The 26,273-nt window shown below is 37.8% G+C and overlaps 1 protein-coding gene across 7 annotated transcripts in view; it reads left to right on the forward strand.

Moving 5' to 3' along the window:
* Positions 1 to 26,273, forward strand: part of FBXW7 (F-box and WD repeat domain containing 7) — a 173,608-nt gene that overhangs the window by 55,272 nt on the left and 92,063 nt on the right. For 5 of the 7 annotated variants that reach the window (XM_062637520.1, XM_062637524.1, XM_062637525.1 and 2 more), the window contains exon 2: positions 18,642 to 19,199. In XM_062637520.1, the coding sequence (XP_062493504.1) occupies positions 18,711 to 19,199 (489 nt within the window). In that variant the 5' untranslated portion in view covers positions 18,642 to 18,710. Of the gene's footprint in view, positions 1 to 14,530; positions 14,695 to 18,641; positions 19,200 to 20,892; positions 21,584 to 26,273 lie in introns of those variants that run through there. The other 2 variants (XM_062637526.1, XM_062637521.1) reach the window with 2 other exon arrangements.

The following is a 26,273-nucleotide window of genomic DNA, read 5'->3' on the forward strand; positions in this document are numbered from 1 at the left end:
GGCAGTTTATTGACTGTCTGTTACCAGTTTATTTTAGCCATTGCATCTGGAAAGGTCTTGTATTGGCACATGCAGCTTTACAGGTATTTGTGACTTTGGTTCCATGAGCAGGAAAATGTAGGTACTTGAATACTTAAACCTTGTGCTATCACTTGCAGAGTGATGGCTATGGTAAATGTCCTGATGACATATATTATATAAGATATAATTAGGTGACAGATGGTGTCAAACCTCACTTGCAGTTGTAGTTGGCATAGTTTTTTGAGGAGGGAACGGTAAGGACACACTGGTATTTTTGTACTTTATTTAGCCACTTCTAATCACAAATAGCAGATTTTGTGCATTTACTCATGCTGTTTGAATGCAATTATACTTTTGGTTCTAAAAAGCAAGTTCTCAGATGGCCAGTTAAGATATCCTTGATGCTGAGAAAGGCAGGTACTACTGCTGTATAACTTTAGGCTTCTTTTTTAGTGTGAATATACAGTAGTTATTGTATCTTGACAGGCCTTCTTATCACAGTAGCAGGACTGATATTCCTAGAACCATGAGTCCAGTACTTTCCACTGTAAAACTTGCTAGAACTGTAAATATATTCAAGTGCTGCTAATACATGAAGACTTTTCTCTGTAGTTGTTTTACATTAATGATTGTACTGATGACTGGTAAATAGCTTCTGGTATTGGGTAAAGTCTGTTGCAAACAGAACATTTGATTAATTTTCATGCAAGGATTGTAGTACAGTCTTTCATTTGCTCAGGTAGAGTGCAAGAAGGCATTATTTGGTTCATAACTCTCATTGGATCCTGTTGTAGATCTGTCATACCAGCTCTAAATAACTCTCCTCTTGCTGAGAGTTCCATGCAGAGATGAATAGATTTTTTTTTTTTTTTTTTTTTCTGCTTTCACACGATGTAAAACTTGGGTTGTGGTTTAGCAGCCTTTAAGGTTCAGGACTGTACGCAGTTTTACACAGGTATATGTTGCGTATGTAAAATGGAGTTCAGAGAGATGAAGATATTTTGAAAATGCTTCTAAGCATTGTAGCTACTTTAGACATTAGTGTAGTTGGTGAACTAGTTTAACTTATTGTTAGTTTCCATTTTGAAAGTTTTGTTCTAGCAGCATCAATAATATGCTGCAAGGACAATGCTGCTTGGGCTCCCTTCATCTCCATTGTTAGGTAAACTTTAAATATTAAATTAAGGAATTGAGTTCTTGGCCTTTATGACAGTGTTCCTCTTCTCAGTGCACAAAGCCAATTTATTTTGAAGCATAAAATAAGCAATTGAGTATTAATGTTACAAAGTGTATATTTCTCCTTGTTTCAGCTGTTACTAAATATAAAAATTGATATGCTGGAACACTTACTCCTGAGTTGTTGTCTCTTTCCAAGCCCTGCATAATACGGTAGATCAATAATGCACTTTCATGGCTTTGGACATTGAACAGATCAGATCCTGTTTGCTCTGTATCTAGTAATGAATTATCTATAATTCGCCCGAGACCTTATACTGTATAATTTATTCTACTCTTCACATTTTTTTTCTTGCTATCCCTTATACTTCAATTCTAGTTGTATGCTATCACATGTGCCTGGAATATTCTCTGTTATGGCACACAGCTTCTAACTTCACCTTCCAATTTTTTTCTCAAAATACTGGTTTTCTGTGATCTCAAGCCCCACTTTCCTGTGTTACTACTTTTAATTTCCTTAAACAGCAGTGGAGCAACTTAAAAGCAGCATATCTGTCCCATTGCAAGCAACTAATGCATATCTTGATTTTACATATTCCTTCTCTTCTTGGTCTGAGACTTTGGATTTTTTTGAGCAGGTACTGTCCTTTAGACAGTATAGATGATGGTCTCTGTTGTACAAGAGCCACTTGGCTCATTCTCTCTGGAAAGGTATGTGTGTATTGACGGTGGGAAATCCTAATTGTTATTTGTCAAGCCTGTAGTTGGAAAAAGGATTTGCCCTGTGAAGGGCAAGTGAAAGCACTTGCATTTGGATTTTTTGGATTTCATGTTTATGTACTGGCTATGAAGCTTACTGGTAAGTAATTTAGAGGTGATACATGCATATTAAGAAGCAAGCCCTGTGGTGGTTCTACTCCTGCAGATACTAAGGACTTCAACAGACTTTTCCAAAATTTAACTGAGGCTGTGGAGCACCACTGAGCATTTCAGCTGTGGGATATTGTATAGTGGAAATGGAAAATGTAAAGGTATGGCAGTCTTCCCACTCAGGATTTTTTTCAAAAGAGAGCAGAGGTTTTACAGGCCACTTTGTTACTATCTTTTACTACCCCTACTGTCTTTCATTATTACTGAAGCATGCAGTCCCAAATGTGTGGTCATTACATGAGCAAATAAATGAATGCTCAAAACCAACTGCAGATACTTTTCAGAATTAACAAAGAATCTTCTCATCAGACATTTTGGACTTCTTGCTGCATCTTGTAAGCAAGTCCTTTATAAAATGTGAATGAATGCATGATCTGTAAGTGTTAGGTTTTGAGGGTTTTGTGTTAACTTTTGAAATAGCGTATGGCACTGCTGCTGCCAGAGCAGAGAAGCTTCAGGTGATGTAAATGACCTGTGTTTTATTTCTTCTACTTTAATAACAACATCTGTGAATATCAAAAGGCAGTAGCTGTTTCTGCGTTCAGTTGTGATCTTTCCCACTGCTACTTATTGTTGAGGATTTGGTAAGTAGCACCGTGTACTTAACACTGGCACTGTATTTTATAGCTAGAAATTCCTTATTCTTCGATCTGTTGCATCTTCATGAAGTATCTTACTTCTCCCACCCAACCCCCTGTCTTGAAATTATCTGTCTTCATGAGCTTTCTCAGGATGCTCGGTTCTGAAAGTGACTGCCAAAGAAGCAGGCAGCTCACACATTAGGGTAGTGAGGTAGTGAGGATCTTTCTGGTGATTTCATTTGACCAGTACTCTATTCCTCATTTATCTATCAAAAAATAGAATAAGATTATTTTACCTCTTGGAAAATATTCAATATTTTAACTGCATTTGCAGCTTGTTCTGTGATTAAATAAGAGAAGTGGCAGCAGTTTGTCTCTAAATACCATTTGTACAGTTCTTAGAATTTCTGGGATGTGTTAAAACTTTAAAAGGGGAAGTTTAGGTTGGATATAAGGAAGAAGTTCTTTACTGTAAGGGTGGTGAGGCACTGGAATGGGTTGCCCAGGGAAGTTGTGAATGCTCCATCCCTGGCAGTGTTCAAGGCCAGGTTGGACAGAGCCTTGGGTGACATGGTTTAGTGTGAGGTGTCCCAGCCCATGGCAGGGGAGTTGAAACTCGATGATCTTAAGGTCCTTTCCAACCCTAACTATTCTATGATTCTGTCTCAAACTGTGTAGGCTGGAGATGCCAGCTACTTTGTAAGACTAGGGTTGATATCCTTGGTTCACTTCTGATGGGTCTTATTAACATGGGGGAAACTGTGAACCAGAAAAGACTATGAATCTGAAGTGAACTATTACTAATTTTCGTTGCTGGGCTGCCATGGGCGTTCAGTTCAGGTGTAGCTGGGCTGATTGCAGGTTACAGCCATGTGCCGCATGTCTTGTCCCCCTGCTGAACGAGATTGTTCGCACCTCTAATCCGTGGAACTGCTCGTGCAAGTGCTTCCTAATCTATTTCAGGCAAAATGAATCTGCTTAGCTGAGAACTTAAACTTGTAAGTTAACCTGGCTCATTCTGACTGAAGCAGATTAGTGATGCTTGTACATGCAGGTACGCCAGGAGATCTGGTTGGATGCAGTGATAAGCAGGTTGGATGTGAGAGGCTGAGCTCTGCCTCGGGAATAGTGTATGCATGTCTGTCTACACTCCTTTCTGAAAGTTTCTTTAAATAGCTTATTTTCATGTGTCAGGAAGTCTATTTTGAAAGCAAAATAAATCTTGTGCAGAAGAAGTGTGCTGGGGAGGTTGCTAAGCAGTTTTTATTAGCTGCTAGTCTTTACCTATTCCTATACCGAAACTTTTTTTAATTTTTTTTTCCCCTTAATATGTGAGTGTTCTGTTGCAATTTTGTCTCTTAATTCAGTGAGCTAGGATTTCCTTATGATGCTTGGTTTAGTCCTAGTATTCTTGTTATAAAAAGTTGCCTTCTCCTGTCCACTTGTAACAAGTCATTGAAAACAGACAGCTCTGAACCTATTGAGCTAAGATTTCTCTCTGATGAGCCTCGGTGCGGAGCCTGGCAGACACTGCTCTTTGGGGCAGTTCTACCTCCCAACCCAGGTGTGCAGCAGGCTGCTTCTTTTTTTTTTCCCAACTCAGAAGTCAAGTAATGCTAGGCTGTAGTTGGGCAGCCTATACAAAGTGGCTTTGGGCCAGAAGTTCCAAAAAGAACCACAACTACCTACATTTACACAGACCAGTACTTTTAAAACAGTCCGTTCCTCAAAAGAGAACATTGAATGTAGGGGCTGCTGTGAACACCCGCTGTCCAGAAACAGTTGGTACCCTCAGTGTCAATGTAGTCATTTCACATCTTGAAATAAGACAGCAGAAGTACCCAAAGGAGCTTGGGGGTTTCAGGTCAGTGCCCATCCATGGAGATGAAATACCTTAGAAATGTATGCTTGATCTCATTAGTATGAGGTGTAAGTGCAGATCTGTGGACCTGATTGCTGCCGTTACCTCACGTTAACTACAAAACCTTTGACAATGGCATAATCATCATGGGAATGGATTTCAGTATGTGATTAGTGCACTACTACAAGTAGAAAATATGTTCTTGCCAGGCTCTGATAAAAATCTGATTAATGTCACTAGGAAATTAAAACATGTTGTAGAGCCTAATTTCTTTCTAGGATACTTACCAGAGGAAGAAAGTTTGTGTGCTAAATATTTCGCAGGCATCAAGATGACAGGAATGGAAATGCAAATACCTTAGGGAGTTCTGTTTTATTTTTTTGTAACATTTTGCAGTTTATACCTAATCATTACTCCTAAGCATCAAATAGCTGACTCCTGTACCCCGGTGTCCAGAAAGTGATGTCTGAACTTTGGACATTTTTTAATCAGCCTTGCATCTGAGAACGTGGAAGTCCACATGTAGATTGTAAGAAAAATTAAGATAAACACAGAAGGCCGTGATGAATGACTTAGACTTCACATTGCCAGCATGGTTTGTACTATATTCTGTTTTCCTCAGTGAAGGACTGGGCCTCTTGAAAAGTTGAGCTATTTAGTGAGATTCTTATTGTTCCTAAAAGCCTTTTTGCATTGCTCTGGTGAAAATGGTTACGGCAAGGTCCATTTTCTAGGCTTCAAGCTATGCCTGTCATAGGACACAACCTAATCAGCCAGGTTTTGTCGTAAGGACAAAGACAGATTGCCCCAGTTTTGATTGTGCTGTTGCTATCAACAACCAGTGTATTATTCAGAAAGTCTCCAATTTGGCTTTCTGTCAATAGAAACAGTTGTAGTAAAAGGCCACCTTTTGCAGCTGCATTGTTCCACATGTCACTCACATTGTAGTGATAAAACGATGTTCTGAGGCCTCAAGATTTGGTTTAAATCAGTTATTTTGCAAAGTTTTTTCTTGAACAGGTTTGGTGGTTTTTTTGTTTGTTTGTTTAGTTTGTTTTTGTTTTGGTTTTGGGTTTGGGGTTTTTTGTTTTTTTTTGGTAGAAAATACACTACCAGGCTGGAACTGTGTCTTGTCTGTCAGGTGAATCAAGAGCTCTGTTCCCTTGTGTCGGCAGGTTTGACTCTTCAGGCTCCCTTCCCTATTGTGTTGTGGGTCCCTGTGGCACACAGGAAGCGAGACAGGAGGCAGGTCTCTCCCTCTGCACATCAGCACACACTTCACTAGGGCTTGAGCAATTTCATTTACTTTCTTCAGAAACATACTGGTCTCAAAAGATCTGCAGGGTAGCTGTGCAACGTAGCAACTGACCTGTGTGGAATGCTGTGTGCCTGATGTAGCATCAAGGACAGGCACGGGGTTTGGACTGGGAGTAATGCAGTCTGTGTTTGATCAATACAGCTGATGCTGCTTAGCACTGCTGTCCATGAAGGACAGTCATTACTCTTCACCTCCATGAATTTGTACTGACAATGCCCTTGAAAAATCAGGAACATCGGCTGGCCTGCAGTAAAGGTGCAATGACACTGGAGCCTCTTCCTCTTTGCAGCTGCCGTTGTGTGACAGATTCACTGTTGCCAAGAAACTCTCCTAGCTCTGCGTGCCTTTCCACATAGGCATGAAAAATGGCTCATGCACTCCAATTTCTGCAGACTGGTGGTCTGGTGAGACTTCTGACAACAGTCAAGTTTAGATCCATGATGCTAGCAATGAAGTATGGCTTGCTTTTATTGAAGAGCATAGCTTCAAGTTTACAGATAGGTATTTGTTTTGCAGTGATGTAAGGTGTTAGGTGGTCCTTAGCTGTTACCTGCCCTCTGCTGGAAGGGTGTAAGGTCTGTTGTCCTTACAACAGTTTATATTAGCCAGTCTTAATCCAGTGCCAGCAACATCATGTGAGTTAGAGGTAACTGGTGAGTTAAAATTGACTTGCCTAATTTTGTCTGGAATGGGTTAGGGGGCGCTCAGTTGACTTCAGTGAAGTGTCAGTGCAGCATAGCTGCTGCCCTTTCAGTGAAGCTCCACTGAAAATATCCTGTGGCAGAGCAGTATCAGCATCTTACATGACATCAGTCTCCGAAAAGCATCTGTTGTTTTTTTGTGGGCTTTTTTTTTTTTTTCCCAGTCAAATTATAATCCAAATCTCAAATTTTAAGATTAAGGCTGTAGTAGTACCTCTTTCAGTTGATAGTCCAGGTAAATCATTTATTTGTTCACTGTATCTGTGGTCTGAGTTTTCCTGCATCGGACTCAGCTGTTTTTTACTGCTTGCTTACACCTCCTTTCTGTAGTAGGAAAGTGCTGTAGAACAGAAGCATAGAATATTTAGAGTGAATGGCTTCATAGGATTTCAAAGAAAGTTGGACTGCCTGCCTGGCATCAGTATTGAAGGCCACCTTACATTCTTGCTTAGGCACCTACTTTCACCTTCGGTCATGCAGATACAAAAAATTACTTTCTTGCTTCCAAAAGTAGTTTAGCTAAGCAAATTTAGGTTTCTGTAGGTTATTAGGCAAATGCCCTGCTGCTGAACCATACTGCTTAATCAGTTACTGAAATAAGATTCTCAGCCATTTTAAGGACATTAAATCAATAACAATAATTGCAACCATTTCTATTTGTCCACTGGAGCCTGCTAAGAGTCTATTTGGGCTAGGGCCAGATTCTTTTAGACAGGTTGAGATATTATCTTCCTTCAAACCTGGCAATCTCACATGCTGTTTGTCAGCAAGTGCCTTGTTGTGCAAGGTCACATTTTAGATCTACTGCCGGAAAGCTTCCCCATGACACAGACAACATAACACTTAAGAACCAATGTGTGGTAGGCAGTGTTCTGGAGACATAAGGTTAACGAGAAGGCATTTGCTTTTTTTTTTTTTTAATACCATGTGGAGACCATAATTATGTGGTTTTGCTTTTAAGTGAGACACCAGGAAGGGGACTTTCTTCAGTTGTGTGCTTTTAGCAGTAGTATGTGACCTTGTTTTATTTATGGCTTTCTACTGTTGAAGATGCTGAAAATACAAAGTATTAACAAATTTCAGCAAGTCTGGTAAATGGCCATTCTGTTTCTCTTTGTATTTCTTGTTTTTATTAAAGGAAAAAAGTGCAGGTCAAAGGCTTCTTGTTGATGAAAAGGCATTTAACAAGTTCATTGACTAGATCTGGAAGAAAGGACATCCTTTGGAGTTCATCTTTGAAAATGCAGTATTCAGAATGGAGACAGTATTGCCCAGCGGATACTGCACAAAATCTGATTGAATGTACACAGCTGAGCATTTCATAAGATATGAATTAGGACTGTGAACAGATAGGCGTTCTTCATAAAATGTATATTACTCCTTGTTCTTTTCGGGCAACCTCACAGGGATAAGGCTGAGCTGTATTTTTCTCCCACCAAAATGGTAAAATACACCAGTGCCAATATCTTGCATTGCTCACATGAAGCATGCTTTCTAACCCAACCTGATCCCAGGCTACCTTTTTCTTATTTCAGAAAGTCAGTTTATAACTCTGAACTAAACACAAATAAGAAATCATCTTTGTCCAGAATATATTACATCTCTTACTCCCAGCTGTTTTAACAGTACTTACAGAATGACTTCATTTATTTCCCCTAGCAATTAGGACTATATGACAGCTGACTGTTATAGATAATTGTCCTTCAGGCTTTTTCTAAAGAATAGGCAACTGAAAACAGAAGATTAAATGAGACATTTTTGATAGTAGCCCGGAGTAAGCATTTTCCTCTGTGGATCTTGAGGCAGAAAATGTTCTTGCTGATAGCTTGGCAGGACTTGGAGGGGTTTGTTCTTCTTCCCTTGCCTCTCATCATCTTGTATGCTTGGAATAACATAGAAGAATTGGGAATTAAAAATAAATACTTAAAAAAAGTAGTGTTCGGATATCTAGGTGGCTGTTTAATCTCTGGGAGGGAATTCTTTATTTTTACAATAACCCTTTCTGGAAGGTTAGCCTGATGTGGAAGTCTGTGTCCCAACAGAATAAAGAGATTGCATTTTTCATGGCAAAGTCTGCATTGCTGCTTCTTTACTTCATTCGTCTTTATTCAGAGGCTTGAAAATACTGTTCTGTGCCTTGAAGCTTGGGAGTTAAAGGAGTGATTATTCTTGGTGATTAGAGGTTGTATAAGAGCGGCTTGGAAAGGGGGTACTTACTTTAAATTTTTAATCATTTAAATACAAATGTTCTTAAATAGTAGTCACTGCTCTTGATTCTCACTTTCCTCAGCTTCAATCCTACCGTTTTTTAACCGCTAAAACACTTTTTAGTGTAAAGGGTGTATGTGTTTCCATCTCTGTGTGTGTCATTCGTTACTAGACATCTCTTTCAAGCATCTCTGAGGTAGGGGAAATTTAAGTATTTCACATTAATCTCCTCCACTTCCTCCCATTTAAATTTAACTGAAGTTAGTTTAAATTAAACTAAACTTAGTTGGTGTTTGTCTTTAAGGTCTGTTCCCTCACTTCATTTAAAGATGACCTTTTTTAGTCCACCTTTTCTGCTCTGTGTTTGAAGTTGACCTTTGTTTTTGGCCATCTCTGCTGTTCTGCTTGTATGCCTGTTTGTGCTGCACTTCTGCAGCATTGAATTGGAGATTCAGTCCAAGAAATCATGCTGCCGTTTTGCCAGAAGCTGACACCAGCCATCTGGTAGAATTACAATTCAGTATCAGTAAACCCCATAATCTGGGGAATGTACCAAAAATTACTTCTATGATTAGTGGACAGGAAAGAAACTGAGACAGATAAGTCAGTTGGGTACTCTATAAATCACCTTGAGGTTTTCAGACCAAGCATCTTAATGGCAGTGTTCTTGCTGCCAAATGCTGTTTTGCTTTTTGCCTTCAGAATATTTGCATTAATAATGAGCAATTCTGCTTGCAAGTTATTTATGCTCCTATGATGCAGCTTTGCAAAGCAGCACCAGGCTAGGTAACACCGAATGAATTCACAAAGCAGTTTAGCATATCGTACTCCTAAGGTCTATAGGTTTTCCCATTGAAAATGCATCCCAGCCCCCTTATCACATTCATCAGTGTTGTGAATATGGAAGAAAAAATTATATTAAGGCCACTTTGGCCATGCCGTGCTAGCCTGTGTGTTAAAACTGGCTGTGAAATAAATCTGCATGAGCTGGGCAGGTTTTAGTCAGCAGTTTGGTAATACGTTTTGCCTCTCTGTCACTTTGGGAGTAGAGAGGAGGTTGACAGCAGCTCTAGTTTGTGTGCATTCCCACGGAGAGGTGGTCAGCTAACCAAGCCTGGGTAGCTGTGCATGTGCTGCATGTTCTTCAGCTGTTGAACGTGTATGTTAAACCAAGATGGAATGTATTTCTATTTTAAGACTTAAAGTGGTGATGAATTTACTATCTTCCTAGTAAGCTATTACAGTGAGTAATTATCCTCATTGTTAATTCCATTTGGATTTTTCTCATTTTAGCATTCAGTGATTGGATCTTGCTTTTCGTCTAGGAGAAAATCTGTGTTTGCCTAGATAGTTGGAAAGAAAGTTGTTCCTGCATAGTAAACATATTTTTTGGTATGTCAGGGCTGAGATTTCTAGCTCCTTTTGTTGGTACCTATAGCTCTATATGTTAATGTGTGTTAACACAATAGTTTTCCCGTGACACAGTTTTCTCCAGCACAGCTTAACCCAAGTTTACTACTTCTGCAAGACTATCAGTGTCATCCTTACAGGTCCTCATGCTCCTTTGCTATAGATGACAGGTCTTATGCTGCATAAACCCATCCTAAGCAGGTGTTGCTCCAGGCAGCTAGGGAGGTCCCTATATGCAGTGCTCTTGATGATGCTGTAAAACTGACCATGAGAACTTCTGTTAAAGGGAATATGGGTGGTCTGATCTGGGGACAGAAAGCATGTATAGAAAGTTGAAACACAATGCTTAGTGCTGTGGAGATTTTTGAGCCAGCTTGGAAAGCTGTCACAGCTACCACAGACCCACAGGCCTCAATTACTTACTTTTTGGGAAGAGGCATGAATCCAACCCCCAAATTAACCAAACCTGTTAAGTTTCAGGGACTGCTTAGTCTCCTGTTGTACTGTAAGAGGATTTGTGATTTTTTTTTTTTTTTTTTAAGGGATTCTGTACTACACGTGTGTGTCATGTAATAAGAGTTGGGATGAATCTGTGTATTTCCAGCCTTTGCTAAGTAGGCATGCAGTAGTGTCTTTAATTTTGAAGGGAGTGTAATAAATTGCATGCCTAGTTTTCTAGTCTGAGAATTTTTCAGCCCATGTGCTTCTCAACTAACGTAGCTAAAGATACTCTGTGTTGCTATAAGTATGATCTAATGTTTGCTTTTGGCAAGAAGCTCTTCCTTGTTAGTATGCGCAGAAGGCATAGTTTACATGAGACTGAAATGCTAACAGATAGAAACTTGCAGTTCTAAATTGAGCAAGCAAGTGCTTGTGTCATATCACTAGCAGTAGTAGTAGTACAGGCTTCTAATTTGATAGGGAGGAACACTCAAAATCCCCAACAAAATCATACCCCCGCCCCCCAACAGAATCATTATGCGAGGTAAGATCTTATCTAGAGAGATAAAAAAATTATTACAAGAATCCAAGTAATGATACAGTTGCCAAAGCAGAAAGGATAAGACAAAGTAACTGAAAATTGTGTGCAGATGAGTTGCCTGTTTTGATTTCAATAGCTGCTGGAAAACTTGGCACCCTTTAAATAACCCAAAGCTTTTCTTTCTACTTTCCCTTTTCTGCTAAAAGGGGAGAGAAGCCTTTCATTAGTCACACATGATAGTTAACTTGTCACATTTTACAGCTTAATCCTCTTTCTTTAAAGAGTTTTTAGTGAAAACACAAACCAGCCATCTTCTGTATAACAGTCATTATTAATAAAGCTACTAAAAATAACACAATTATTTATATGAACACAGTAAGATCAGTCATAATACTGATCTCCTCCTAATGTGGATTGTTGCCTCCCATGATATCTTTCAAGGAATTTAAATGATTTTGTTCTAAATTATATCCATTCACTCTTCTTCATGAAAACATAATAATGCAGAATTAAAAATAAGGAGTAACATGTACTTCTGCTGTTGGTCTTGGGTTTCAGGGGGTTAAAAGGTATGAACAGTGTTCTTGATAAACAGATATGAGCTCCCCACTTCTTCTATAACACTGTATTGGTGCTACCATCACTTGGGATATGGTTTTGAGGAAGCGGACTTTTTTTTTTTTTTTTAATACAATTTCCTTACTAGTGGAAGATTGAGATTTTAAGTCATTTCTTCATGGGTCACTTTCACATTTCCCTCTGACCTCCATCCCATCCTTACCATGGTATCTCACAATAATTCTCATCTTCTTAAGTACTGGATTTTAAGGTAAAAACCAACTGGTGTAACACACTATTCATTAGTGATTTGCACTGATATTTTTGTCCTTTTTGAATCAAGGAAAATTCAGGCTTTTTTAACACTTCAAATACAAGTATTAAAGTAATGAATTACTTACGAAGATATGTTCCCAGAAAAAAAATCGGTGGTTTTCTCTCTTCTAGCTGTGTGTTGATTGCTTTAATTTTGTCACCAGGTCTCTATTAATACATTTTATAGCATAATTCTCTGTGCTAGAGTGATAAAAACTTCTACAACTTTAACTCAAATTGATCCCCCCCTCAAGAATTCTGTGTGGGTTATCTCTTCTCTGTAAAATTTTAGCCAAGCAGTCCTGTTTTTGTAGAAAGCACACAAGGAGGAAGAAAAGGGCTTTTTCATTTAAAGCATTAAGACTTGACATTCCATGCTTTTGTAAGGCAAGTCTGTGGAATCCATTTTACCTGTAATGCATTCAGATTTGGTGTTTGTATGTCCATGAACCCTACAGGTGGTTGTGTTGCCTACAGGAATGGGATGAATCTGTGTGTCCCCTGCCTGTACACAGCAAAGGAAGCATATTGCACCTTTCTGCAGCTTTTCCCACAGTCATTATCTGTGAAGGCTAAATGAGTCTGTATTGAAGAGACTGGGCCAGGTTGTCTTGAGCTTCTTATCAACTCATACCCTCAAGTCCTTCCTCTCAGGGCTTCTCTCAGTCTGTTCTCTGCCCAGCCTGTAGTTGTGCTTGGGATTGCCCTGATGTGATCGTACCTACCATAATCTAAAAAATAAGTAAGTTGACTGCTTGTAGCTCAAGCTTTCTTCTAAACTTGCTCATGAAAGGTCTGTTAATCTCTCTGCTACCTCTAATATTTCCATGTCACTCATCTGAAAAACTGCTAAAGATATGTAAATTCTTGTAGCAGTTACTCATTTCCTGAACTACTTTTTTTATTCTTGTTCTCTAGTGGGTTTTTTGTGCTATTTCGTATTTTATCCTATATTAAATATTTTACCTGTGTTTACCAAAAGAGGTGGGATTATGTGATAGATCCTCCCTACCCTTTTGTCTTTCCAGCCCAGAGTTAAAACAAAGTTTTCTTTATAATGATTTCTGCGTGTTTGTCCCCATAAATTGATAGCCAGGGACGTTGCTCTGCCACACGCTTACTACCCAGGTATTGTCAACCATTGTCGCTCATCCGAATCCCTTCACTGTCTGCAGGGAATGGATCAGAATGGAGCAAAGTGTCTGGGACTGTAAATTAGCACTGTGGGCTAAGAGGAATTGGGAAAATGAGGCATGGGATTATTAGAGAGGGAGCTGTGTTAAGAGGAAATCCTGGGAGAAAAATGTAAGTTTGGATGATGAAATAGGGAAAGAAGGAATGAGGTCTGTCGAAGTAGGATAGTGGGGGTGATCGAAGTTAGGTGAACAGAAGGGAGAGACACCTTATAGTAGACTCTCTGTGGTGGGAAAACTGGAATTGTCTTTTTTCAGAAACATTTAGGAGTGGAGGTCAGGGCACAAGGGCGTGATACAAAGCCTCAGTAGGTATATACAATGTTGGAGCCAGATTATGGTGGGGATGGGTCTAATTAAAACTGCCCACACAAGAAGATTAGAGGCAGCTGGGCTTCACTAAATTTGCACAGGAAACTTTTACTTGTGATTATTTCTTAATGAAAACTGAATCTAGGTTTTTGTGTGCTGTCAGGTTTATGTTCAACATAAGTAATCAGAGGGGCAGTGTCATTTCATGTTGGTTACTTCAGCCATTTTGGACTGAATAAACAACATGAATTGGTTGTTAAAGTGTATTGAGGGAGAGTGGAAAAGTGAGCAGGACGACTTATAATCCAACAGAAAAGTTATGTGTGCTGCTCCACAAAGTGTTAGCAGGTCTTTGTTGGGCAGGGTAAAGCAGAGGATTTTTTTAGTTGCTAATATGTTCTGGAGCTTGGAGCTGCAAATAATGGAGCTGACAGATTTGAGATGCATATATGTTTGGAAGAAGTGGTGCTCTTAGGAAGAACATGCCTGCTTGTAGAATGAGATGTATTATTAACGACGTACTTTGTTTTGATGAAAAGTTACTTAAAGTTTTTAAAGCTGTATGTTAATCTTGCTCTAATCAATCTTTTGTGCTGGTGAAATATGGAAAGCATTATTATTTTCCTTATACAATGTATTCAGCTCAAAATTGTATGACTTGGGTCCATTACTATTATCGAGTTTCCCATCCTGCGCAACACAGCAAAATTCTTCTCTTGTAACTTAGGTGTCTGGCAGTGCAGGTGTGTGCCTGTCGTTGGGTGCATTGGCACTGTATGTTTTAGTCTGGATTTGGATCCAGAGCACACTTTAAAGTGTAGCTGCTGATTGTTCACACCTGCTCCCCAATAGAGTTAAAGCACAGCTGGCCCAAGCACCTTCTGGGTGAAACTAAAACAGATAATGCATTCCAGCTGTGAGAGTCAGTTTAGGTCTCAGTGGTCATAGCTGGAGATAACAGCTCTTTCCTTTTCCTAGAGCCTTATTATGTGGGTGCCGAGTCTCAGCTTGGCACATCTGTTCCTACTGCACTGTTGGCTCAATACGAGCTAACTTTAAGTTGCCAATGCACCACTGGCAATCTTGGGCCCAATGTGCTTGTAAGGATTTTATTTTTTCTTTGAGAAGGTAGGTTGGGATGTTGAAATGGAATCATAGGAGATCCTTAGCTTGAGTGGGATGTTTCTTTTTTGCTTTCTATTTACCTCAGTTCGGTATTACTCAATTTAATGTATGTCAGCTTTTTATCGGGTTATTTATATAGACTTAGGTTAGTTTTCAAGTCAGTCTACCTGTCTAATTTGAAAGTTAATTCTTTAAAATCTTTTCAAGTTCTGGTATACTTTGTGAAAACAACAAAAGCCCCCACCCTTTACCCTCATCACCACCTCATTTCCCTTTTCTTTACAGTTTCAAGTGATAAAAAAGGAATTAACAAACCAGCAGTTTCCCGATTTTTACTTAGTTGTATGTTTTCATAAGTAAAAAACGTTTGACAACTTTTGTATCTACTAGAGGGACAGAGATATTTCAGTAATAAAGCAAGAAGTGAAGTTGTCATCCTCCTCTCTCAGTACAGAATGTAACCTATTGTAGATAAATCTGAGGCATTTTCTCTATAGTTTCTCAGTGTTGCTCGGCGTTTCTTACGGGTGGTTTTCAGCAGCTGTTATTCTGGTATTTTTGTAAAGTGCCTTGTGCGCAAATTTAATGGATAAAGAATTCTGCTTAATCTTCAATATATATGGGGGGATGCATTCATCAACTCTGATTTTACAGTTGTGTGAGTCCAGGGACTTCCATTGTCCTTGGGGATTCCATGTATTTTGCTTTTCCATATGACCCACTACAAGTGTTAAGAAACTTACCTGGGAGTTGTTGACCAAGTTTAATGAGTTTTACATGTTTATGCAAAGCCTTGACACTGCACTGCAATGTTTTGGTGTCCTTCTAAAAATACCTCTTTGTGGTCTAAGGTGGGTAGGAAAGCAACAGCTTACCTCTGTGGGACTGCTGGGGTTTAGCTGTTTTGAGACATTTTGGGCTCTGAGGGTGTAAATGAAGGAGGCACTGTACTAACTGAAAACACAGCATTTTAGTTCTTGGGTAGCTGATTTGTAAATAAGTTCTTCCTGCAAAGTAATAATCCTGTCTTATTCATTATATACCTTATATATGAAAATGATCGCATCTTGTGAATTAGCTTACAGTAGTTAATTCTGAAAGCACTTAGATGACAGAAGGCAGCTTTAATGTTTCAAATCTCTCAGATAATGTACATCCATCTGTTCTTTAGTGAATGCATCACCTCTTTGCATATTGATGATTTCTGATGTAATTAAATTTTGATGATATGTTTTACAGGCTTCTGGAAAAACCAAGTTGAGCTTATTTCTGCAAATACAGAGTAAAACTCAAATCATTTATGACTGAAGCTAATTTTGTGAATTGATAGTCACTACAAAAATGTAGGAATAATTAAAGATATAATAGTACTAGTGTGTGTTCATTTTCTTAACTGGCTGGAATTTCATTTGGGTATATTAACAGTAACAATAGTGTTATTTTTGTCACTTAAGCACTTAGCAGAATTATGCATTTTATTACTTCTGTATTTCAGTGCTACCTGTCACATCAGTTGCTTACAGATACAAACTGAAATTATGTATTAAATTAATGAAACAAATGCAGCATTTGAAGTTTTATCAAGTAAATGATATTATCCTAAACTGATAACTGAGGCGTATATTTGAAACAGTGCTTTCGATAGTGGAAAAATAGATGAAAACTTTTTAAGCTTTATTCATGGCTATTTACAGAATCATTTTTGGTGGAAGCTAAGTTCTCTAGATTGTGAAGATATAAATCTCTTTTTTTGGTCTTTATTATTATTGCTGTTTTGTTTTTTTTTTTTCATATTTAATGCTTTAAAAAATCCAAATCTCTTATTTTTAATGAGAAAGCAAGATGTAGTGTTGTCAAGCTCCTAACTATGTAGCAGGCCTGATAAATAGGTTACACTAATGTCAGATTACATATGCAGTGAAATTTGATGTTTGTTGAAATGGAGTTATGAAACATCACTTCAAAACTCTAAGGTTTCCAGGCTTTGGGAAAAAATGTTAAGTGAAAATATTTCTCTGTGATGTTATGAAGAGTTCACTGTTTTTCAAGTGCCACTTACTATATATAGAAAATTAAACACATTTGCTTTTGATGCCCCTTGCTCCCAAGGTTGAAGTCATTAGCTTTTGGTTTGTGTCACGTGCACCCCAGTGTCCTAATGTGTTTTTTCCGCTCATAAAAAGTAGGAGTCAGCACAGCCTCTGCTTGCTTCCATCATGTCCTTGCCTTGGTGTGTGGAGCTTAATTGTCTTTTTAGTGTTAGCTTCCTCTTCATTGATTGGAGCTAATTGCTGGTGGACACATTCTTTGGAACACAGATTTTAGCTTTTGAGCTTCTAAGTTTTATTTGGGGGTGTCATCCAGGTGTACATATGTGAAAACTTGAAAACCATGTCTTTGGGATTTACATAATGTTTCCTTGAGGAAGTGGGCCAAGGGTGCAGAATCTATGAATCCTTCTCGATGCAGGACTTGAAAAATCTCTGTAAATGTGTTTCAGTGGCTTTCATGGTACCATACAATGAAATTTACCTTAGAGCTATGGTTTCAGGTGCTTTCTTCTCACTTCACCTCTAAGTTCAATGTTTTCACAAATGTCATGGAACAAAGTTGGAGTTTTTCGGTTCCACACCTCCATCATTCAAGGCTCTAGGTTTTTTGTTGTGAGATTGTTATTATTAGTTATTTTTAAACAATAAGAGATGGAGGACTTTCTAAATAAAGAAGGGGGGGGGGGGGGAAGGCAGGGGAGAGATTAGGAGACTATCTTCCTGTACTCATGGTAATATGTTGGTTTTTTTTTTTACTGCTCCTGCTCCAAGGAGGCTGAGAAGTCATGCTCTTTTCCAGTGTTGTATTGTCTGAATCCCTCTCTCAGTGTAGCCTGCTGAGTGTGTGGTGCGGTCTGTGGCCACCTGAGAACAGTGGTTCTGTAAACATTAAAAACCCTAGTTATTTTCTCTTTGCAGATGTTTTCGTGTGCATGTGAATCTGACTACATGTTGTTCATGTCTGACTTGATCAGCATATAACTTTAATCTAGGGGCACTGGAGGCAGGATGTGCCAACCTCAAAGGTTATATAGCTGGAAACCTAATACCAAATTTAAGGTCTAGCTAGAATATGTTATATTCCGCTGTTCTTATCTATTGTTTGCATGTGCATGTGTAGCCAAATGTGTGGATAATCTGGAAATTGTGTTAATTTTTATTTCTATTAATATGCACCTAAATTTGGCATGTTTTTTTTAACTTCTCTGAGCCTCATTTAACAATTTTTATCACTTCTTCAAGTTTGGAGAACTTCATTGGTAGCAGTGATTTTTGCCAGGCGAGGTATGAGCTGTTTCTGGCCTGCACAGGCTGCCTGGTGTTGTCTACTTTAGACCACTGGGCATCAGTGTGGCCAGTTTAAGACTTGGGAGTATGCTTTAGTAGGTTGTATGCTTTAGTGGTTGTTCTCTTTTTCATTTATCTGAAAGAATATAATAACAAGAAAGAAAACTTAGAATTATACCTGAAAATGTGCCTGCTCTTAAGGCATAAGGCCAGAAGCAGTTAATAATTTTGAGATAAATGTTATGTCTGTAGTCAAATAAAATGCCATTTGAAAATTATCTTTGTCCAATTATTAGCAAGTAATATACTTGGATCTTTTGTTAACATGGATGTTAATGGTTCTTGTGGATTCTCTAGGAGGGCAAGCAGTTCTGAATTTTGCAGAATGTGGTGCTTACAGAGTTCATGGTCAGACTGTTTGATAGAAGATATAACTTGCTAGCAAGTTGCCTGCAGTACGGGTTTCTCCAGTTGTGTGTCACGTACGAATTCTTCCTGGTTTCTTGGAGTTTGAAATCAGGATTAATACATTGAAATAAGTTTTCAATGCTTTATCTAATTAACATAATACAGCTTTTCTAATTTTCCACCTTTTATTTTTTGTCTCCTTAGAATGTGAAAGCATTTGCATCTTCAGATAGCCTAGCCAAGGTCCAAGAAGTAGCAAGCTGGCTTTTGGAAATGAATCAGGAACTGCTCTCTGTGGGCAGCAAGAGGCGACGAACTGGTGGATCTCTTCGTGGTAATGCTTCCTCAAGCCAAGTAGATGAGGAGCAGATGAATCGGGTTGTAGAAGAGGAGGAGCAGCAGCAAAGACGACAACAAGAAGAGCAGCACATTGGGAGGAATGGGGAGATAGGAGGAGAAGAACCTGGATTTGATGATAGGCACGAGTCTCAGCAGGAACAGTTAGAAGAAAACAACAATAGACTTATTACAGTGGATGAAGAATCCACTTGTAACCAAGAAGAAGATGATGATGAACGTACTGGTGATCAAGAGGAGGAGGTGGAAGAGGAGGAGGAAATGGACCAGGAGAGTGATGATTTTGATCAGTCTGACGACAGCAGTAGAGAAGATGAACACGCTAACAGTAACAGTGTCACAAATTCCAATAGCCTCATGGACTTGCCCATTCACCAGTCATCGCCATTCTACGCAAAGACAAAGGTGAGAAACTACTTTTTTGTTTTATTGTTTGTTTTCTTAGTCCTTGTTAATTCAGGATTTTGGTTAGCTATTTGCATGTTTAACTTAAAGGTTTACAATGAAGCAAAGGTTTTACTACTTAGAGCTCATTATGAAGAATTCATGTAGTCCACAAAAATTATGCTGGTTTAACTGTTAATAAAATTATTTGTATACATTTGACATGAGCAAATACTCACATGTATTTTAAAGAATAGGGCTCTGATGAGTATGTTCAAAAGATCAAGGTGCTTCTTTATAAATATTTTCTCATGTCAATTCATACACTTAAGACCCTCCCAACATTATTTATGATATTTTCCTTCTCAAAGCAGGCAAGAAGGAAGGTAAGCAATTGTGCATCTGTGATGGTCTTTGAGAATATCTTGTTCACTTAGATGTGGTAATAATGAGTTTATTGACAAAATACGGATTAAAAAAAATACAGTAAATGGTTATGGAGTATTAGCTCCCGTGTAGTTTAGTAGTTCATCATATGTTCAGAATTTTTCAGGAAGGATGAATTGTGTTAACTCTTAGCAGTGGTGAAAAATGAAAGAATGAAAACAGTGATACTGAGTAATTAACAAGAAGGACAGGAAGGTGCTCTTGTGAGTAATGGTATTCCTAAGCCTATGTACCAATTTCTTTTCCTTAATCATTAATTGGTAGTAGAACACCTAGCCTTTTCTCACCTTTCAAGAAACAAAATGGCAAAACCCTCTCAAATTTTTTACAATGCACTTGGAAAAAAAAAAACAAATCCCACCCAAAACACTTGATGAAAAACAAACCCACAAAAATCTGTTAACATAAGTTAACAGGATTCCATATGTGTTCAAGTGTGAACATAAATGTACAGAGGTAGAGAATCGGTCTTGAAGATGCTCTAGAAGAGGTAAATAGGATGAACGCTTGCTTCTGGAAGCTGCAGAAATATGGTTTTGGTAATAGCGATTAATATGTAATTCAATTGTCAGTTGAGATATTTTAAACGCCCATCTTTGATTTTTGAAAAGTCAAGGTTATCACATAATTTTATAGTAAATTATATATTTTCTATTGATAATTCTACTGTTCAAGGTATGAAATATGTGATTTCTAATTTGGAGTGAAATACTGTCATATTCATGTCATTCACTTGGCTTTTCACAACTCAAATTCTTGGTTTTATTCCAGTGCATTGGTTTTCCCTGTTTTAGTATGACTTAGTGAGTATTCTGTAACACCTTGCATCCAGTATGGACTTGATATTTAATGCAGGAAATCCTTAACTCAAAAATATATTTTTAAGTCTCTGAATTATAAACTATGAATTGCTTTGTAAATAACCATAATCAAATTATATAGACAGAGCAGAGCATAGTTTTAAGTGATGGTCAGTTCTGAAGCTTTCATCATCATCTCCAATAATGAATGCGTTTTTTTTTTCTTTCATTTTTTAAGTAGTATTTGACATAAACTGAAACAAGATGGGCTAGTCTGAAGGGAGTTGTCTGAAAGATTTTTTTGTATAGATTCATAATTTCTGTGTGGTCTGATAGTGCCTTTGTGTATTGTTTTGGTGCAGTGCTAGCCATTTTTGTCCTTTGTCTCCAGTCTGTGCTCGTGCAGGAACTGTTGGGGAAGTATGTAGCAAACCATATTTGGGACTTATTCTTGATTCATGGTGCAGCTCTATTTTAGGTAGTTTTAACTGTGTACCTGAAGGATCAGCTTGAAATGGGAAGATTGATGATTCAGGAGAGCCTTTGTTGCATTCACCCAGGAATCTTGAAGGGTCCTGTTCTGTATTGACTTCTGCACAAACTAAAGCATATTTTCAGAGAAATTTCACCGTTTGTAAACAGGAAAGAGTCCAGCAAAGTGAATCTAACTCAAGCTTGGATTAATAGTTTGCTGCTTATCATCTGTGTTTAGATTTCTGCACCTTTACTTTCTTCCTGTTATCTGAGGGGTTTTTTGACCATTGACAATTTATTATTTTCATGTTGTACCAAAGAGCTGTTTAATAAGCAGGGCTTCTTTCCTCAAGTACAGAATCAAATTCATTCCTGAAAGGTCTCTTAAATGTAAATAAGGACACTGTGTCTATTGGGCATATAATTTTTAGTTTTCTTTATTCTCATTATGGTATTTCCCTGAATGTTCTGATTTTTGAACATCCATCTTGAATCATAGATACCAGAACTGAGATTAAACTGAGATTAAACTCCAGTAGCAACTGTAGCAAGGACAAATAAAATTTGTTCATGCTTTATATTTACTTGTGTATGTAACAAAACTATGCCACTATCAGTTTCGACTGCAGTATTCCATTGGGATTTCATGTTCAAATGATTCGTCTTACGTGTGCAAGCCTTTTTCTGAGACTTCCCTTTCTGTAAGTATGGCCTGTGTCCTCTGTACCTAGAGATAAGAACTGATGCTTGGTTGTATTCTAGTGACTAGAGTTTTCTCACATCCATGTACTTCATCAGAGCCTTTATTGTTTGTTATTTTTTGTTCCAGTTGTTGTCATGCCTGTAATATAAAAATATTATATAGCACATGGGGGCAAAGTAACTAATATGTGCAGGACTAACAGAAGAAAACTCGATGCCAATTCTTCACTGATTGCATTGTATTTGTGGCAACCATTTTCAGTGCTCTGTGATGACTTTGTATTACTTGAACCCCTTAGGAATGGTCATATAACAATTAACCACAACATAAGCATATGGATATATTTACAGTGAATCATGTATCTTGCAGTAACTGCCCTTAAATGCTCTTATTGCTCAGTGCATGTGGGATTCTGTAGCACTGCAAGGATGATAATGTGTTACTGGTAGTCACCATCACTGGGAAATAGCTCGTGTAAATTAACATTCTTGCTTACTTTTGATTTAAATCATTTGTCTACTTGTGTTCATACTCTTGAAAGTGTAGTATTAACAAATATATCATGCCAGCAGTATTTTATTTGTATCAAAGCTGGTGCTTATGGTATATGTGATAACCAGCATGTTTTTATGGGAAAATTGGCATGAATTAATCCTATGTCAACCACTACATTATGTTTTCTTGGTCTGACACCTTGGTTTCAGCCTGTGTTTATCCAGGTTTTTCTCTGTTTCTTTTTGTATGGGAGATGCTCAATACCTCTGGACAACGGGCACTGTTCAACGAGAGTCTTTGCAACAAAACCCCTCTTAAACTTTTATATCCCTTTCTTTTTAAACATTAATTTCCCTTCTAGTTACTCTGTTATGAAGCCTAGCAAATGAGGTCATATGAATCCAAACATTATTTCTGTATCTAAGTATTTGGATTGTGATGGTGACCCCTCATTAAGGGGTCAGGCATTCTGCATGAAGAACCCTGCGCTAACTTCCTAGTTATTGTTGTCTTCAAATGGAGGTTTGCTTGTTGCAGGATTGTGGGCTGGGGTGGTGATTGATTTGTTGGTTAACCAGAGCTTCCTAAGAACCAGAAAACAGATTATCTAAAATGAAGATGAAAACTTGTATAGTCAGGTCTATAGCCACAATAACCATTTTTCTGCCCCTTCAGCATCTGTCATATATGAGCATTTGCTTCATTACTAAATATAATGATTTTTTAATAGATTTCTTCTATATGTAACATATATTACATATAACAGCGGTAAAGGCTGAGAAGCAGCTTAATTTTCTTGTAAAAGTAGTGTATTTTGAAGCATCCTCTGTGGTGCCATACTGTCTGTTTGACTCTGTCATTTGGCACATGCGTGTAAGTAATGGTGTCTTCTCATGGTTGTTCGAGAACCCTATAGAGTGAAGTGGGAGAAACAGAGCAGATAAGCTAGATTGACTTGGTGAAGCTATGACGTACCACAGGAAGACCTGCCCCTTGGAGCTTAGACAGCCATCTCTCAGGTGCTGAAACAAATCTAAAGCCATGCTGACATCTATAGCTTTTAGCTCTCAAATAGTCCAGACTGGGACAGAATTTCTTGCTGCGAGGTGCTTGGTTCAAGCTAGCACATAGAATTTAAAGGATTCTTTTTTTCAGTGATTTCTGCCTTTGTATGGAAGGATAACATTGATTTTTTTCTTTTTTTCTTTTTTTTTTTCTTTGAAGCTGAAGAAAACTAAGAATGCACTGGGCACTTTGTGCATAGAAGGAAGTGAGAAGGGACTCCTGTATGAAAGTCTGCTGTTACTCTCAGGGTGTTAATAAAGGGGTAGGAGGAATAAAGGATGATTAGAGGAGTGCTGCTCCTTGGAAGTAGTTCTTTCTTTTGTGTACAGGCAGTGCATGCAATTGAGTGAAGGTTAGAATGCTCTGTGTAGATGGGGCTGTGGTTTTGGAACAATGCATGCCAGTATTTTTCTCTTCTGAGCAGCAGAGGGAGCTGCTATTGCTCTTCTGCAGCCCTATAGAGACCTGTGCAGGGTTCCTTTGCAAAGGTTTTTCCTGCTCTTGCAGCTAAAAAATTGAAGCATATTTTTTTTTTAAGTCTGGCAAATAAATAGAACTGGAACAGAAGGATTCATTATTTTATATTTGAGAAGAAATATATTTCCAGTATATGAAATGATGTAGGATTATTTCCTTTAAAAATAAATATTAAACGTTTTCAAATGGCTTGTGTGATAAGAATGCAGTGTATAGTTCTGTGCTCTGCATGCATAAGAGAAAGAGAAAAACATTATCCTACAGAAAGATTTTTTTTTTCTCTTTTTTTCCCCCATCTTTATTTTCTGCCAGAATCATGCATAGGATGTGTAGATTCTTCATGCCTTTCATTTCCTGAGTTTGCTAACAGTTACTGCTTTAAGGAGTTTTTAAATTAAGTAATAGTATGGCTAAAGCCATGTCAAAAAGGATGCATGCTAAGAATCGCTCTGATTGTAAAAACCAACAAAATAACAACGAACCAAGCAACCTCCCCCCCCCCCCCCAAAAAAAAAAATCCAACTGTACAATGCCAAACAAAACCAATAACCTCAATAACACCCACTCTCCCAAAACAACAAAACCAAAAAACCTTCAGCAGGATCTTTTTTTCCCCTCTTGCTTCTCCCTGGGATAAGTACATGACTCTAGTATACACAATAAATGGTCTTTACAGCTGCCAGTCAGAATTACTTCTTCATTATGTAGCAGTTATTTTGGAGCAAGTTTTGTAGTTTTATAGAATATTTTTATGTTAGGTTTTTGTTCTGTGGGTTTTTTTTTTTTGTTTTTTTTTTTTTTTTATTCTTCAGGTACGGAATCTTATTTTTATATTGGACTGCAATAACATTAGAAATATTCATACTCTTAGATTAATATCAATCAACATGTTTAACCTTTGACTTCTTTCTCATTTATATGTTACACAACCTAGTTGCTAATGATTCCAAGCATGCTGGATCATTTGGAAAGGTTATGAAACTGTCATTAAGAAGTAGTTTGTTAAATATTGAAGCATCCATGGAAGGAATACAGATTCTCAAATTCTCTGGATTGCAAGATTCTTCCCCATCTGTACTAACTTGTACCATGCTGCTTTACTGCAAATATCAAAACTTTTGAAAAGTACTTCTCACTTGCTCTGCTTTTACTTGTGTTAAGTAATGGCTTCATTTTCTGTGTGAGGTTTGCAGAGGTGTAGCTGGTACTTCTGCCTTTTCTAAGCAGAATTGCTCCTGCACCATCATTTGCAGGTAAAACTGGTGTTAAATAATTGCTGCTCTGCTAATTTTCCCTACTCTGCAAGTGGAACATGAAGCTTGCTAATTGATATGGGGGTTCTGCTTGTAGTAAGGGGCTTATCTAAAAACTTAGATATCTAGTTCAGCTTTCTCACAAAGTTCTTGAAATACCCAGTAATTAAATTTAACTGTTATGTTAAAATGTTACTTGCAGTCAAAGGACAGGAAATCTTCCATAATAAATGCTCATTTTTCTTTCCCTTAGTGAAGGGTATCTTACCTCTTTTCAGTATAGTTTTACAAATACTACTACAGAAATAAGTGACAGTGCTAATGCGTAATTTTTGAAGCAAATAATCATGTATAGAAAGGAAAGTCAAGAATCTCAGTGCCTGGGAAGGAAGAAGAGTAGTTCAACAGAAAATATTGTTGATGATGATTTCAGTCTTAGTTTTGAGTAAGTTACTGTATTTAATAAGTAGATTTCCATTTATATCCACCCTAATTACAGAAAGATGAACATTTTTTAATTTGGAAATTGGTAGTTCTGATTTAGCTATTCTTTTATTTTCCCCTTACAGAGATTGCTTACTAGACTGGAGACCTAGCTGAATAAAACACAAGCAATTTTCTGTTTATGTGACAATAACTGAGGTCAGTTACTCGACTCCAGTCACGAAATTAATCTCAACTAGCCACACTGGAAAATAAACCTACAGAGGTTTTGGTTGTGCCAAATTTGTCTGTGCATTATCTGACTTAATGAACAATTCCACCTTCTTTGCAGTGAAGCATGCATCACAGAGTGTATACGTTTCTTATTCCCTGGTGGTTCTTACAGATATGTCCACTAGTTTTTCCTGAACACATGTAATATGTGGGATCAGGGAAATAGCTTCTTGGTTTAGACTTTCCCAGAATTGTTATGTTGCCACAAGGTTGTATTGAATTTTCTTTTAGTTCCTTGGCCTATGAAGAGCTCCTTAAAGGTAAACATTGGAAAGGAACTTGCCTGTGTTACTCAAACTGCAATATCAGTTTACTTTGTATCGAATAAGATAAATTGATACTTTCACGATAACTACCTGTAGCAGTGTCTTGTAGTTGCACACTTTTTCACAGGATTTCAAATCGGTGTAAGTTAGGCACGTACATGGTTTTTACTTTACATGTTTGTTCTCAAAATGAAAATGAGCTTTTTTTTTTTTTAGAAAAAAAACACACCAAAACCAAAAAAAAAACACCTTGGAAACATGAAGTAAAAATAATGAAAATGTGCTTGCAATACTTTGAATATGCTTACCCTGTTGGGATATTGGGATATATGGCTTGTCTAACAAATATGTTTGGGATCTCTGCCCCACTTAAATATTCCATTTGTTCCTTATGTTGT

The sequence above is a fragment of the Pezoporus occidentalis genome, unplaced genomic scaffold (genome assembly GCF_034315485.1).
Source record: "Pezoporus occidentalis ecotype Australia unplaced genomic scaffold, CSIRO_AGI_Poc_V1 ctg53, whole genome shotgun sequence".
Taxonomy (NCBI): Eukaryota; Metazoa; Chordata; class Aves; order Psittaciformes; family Psittacidae; genus Pezoporus; species Pezoporus occidentalis.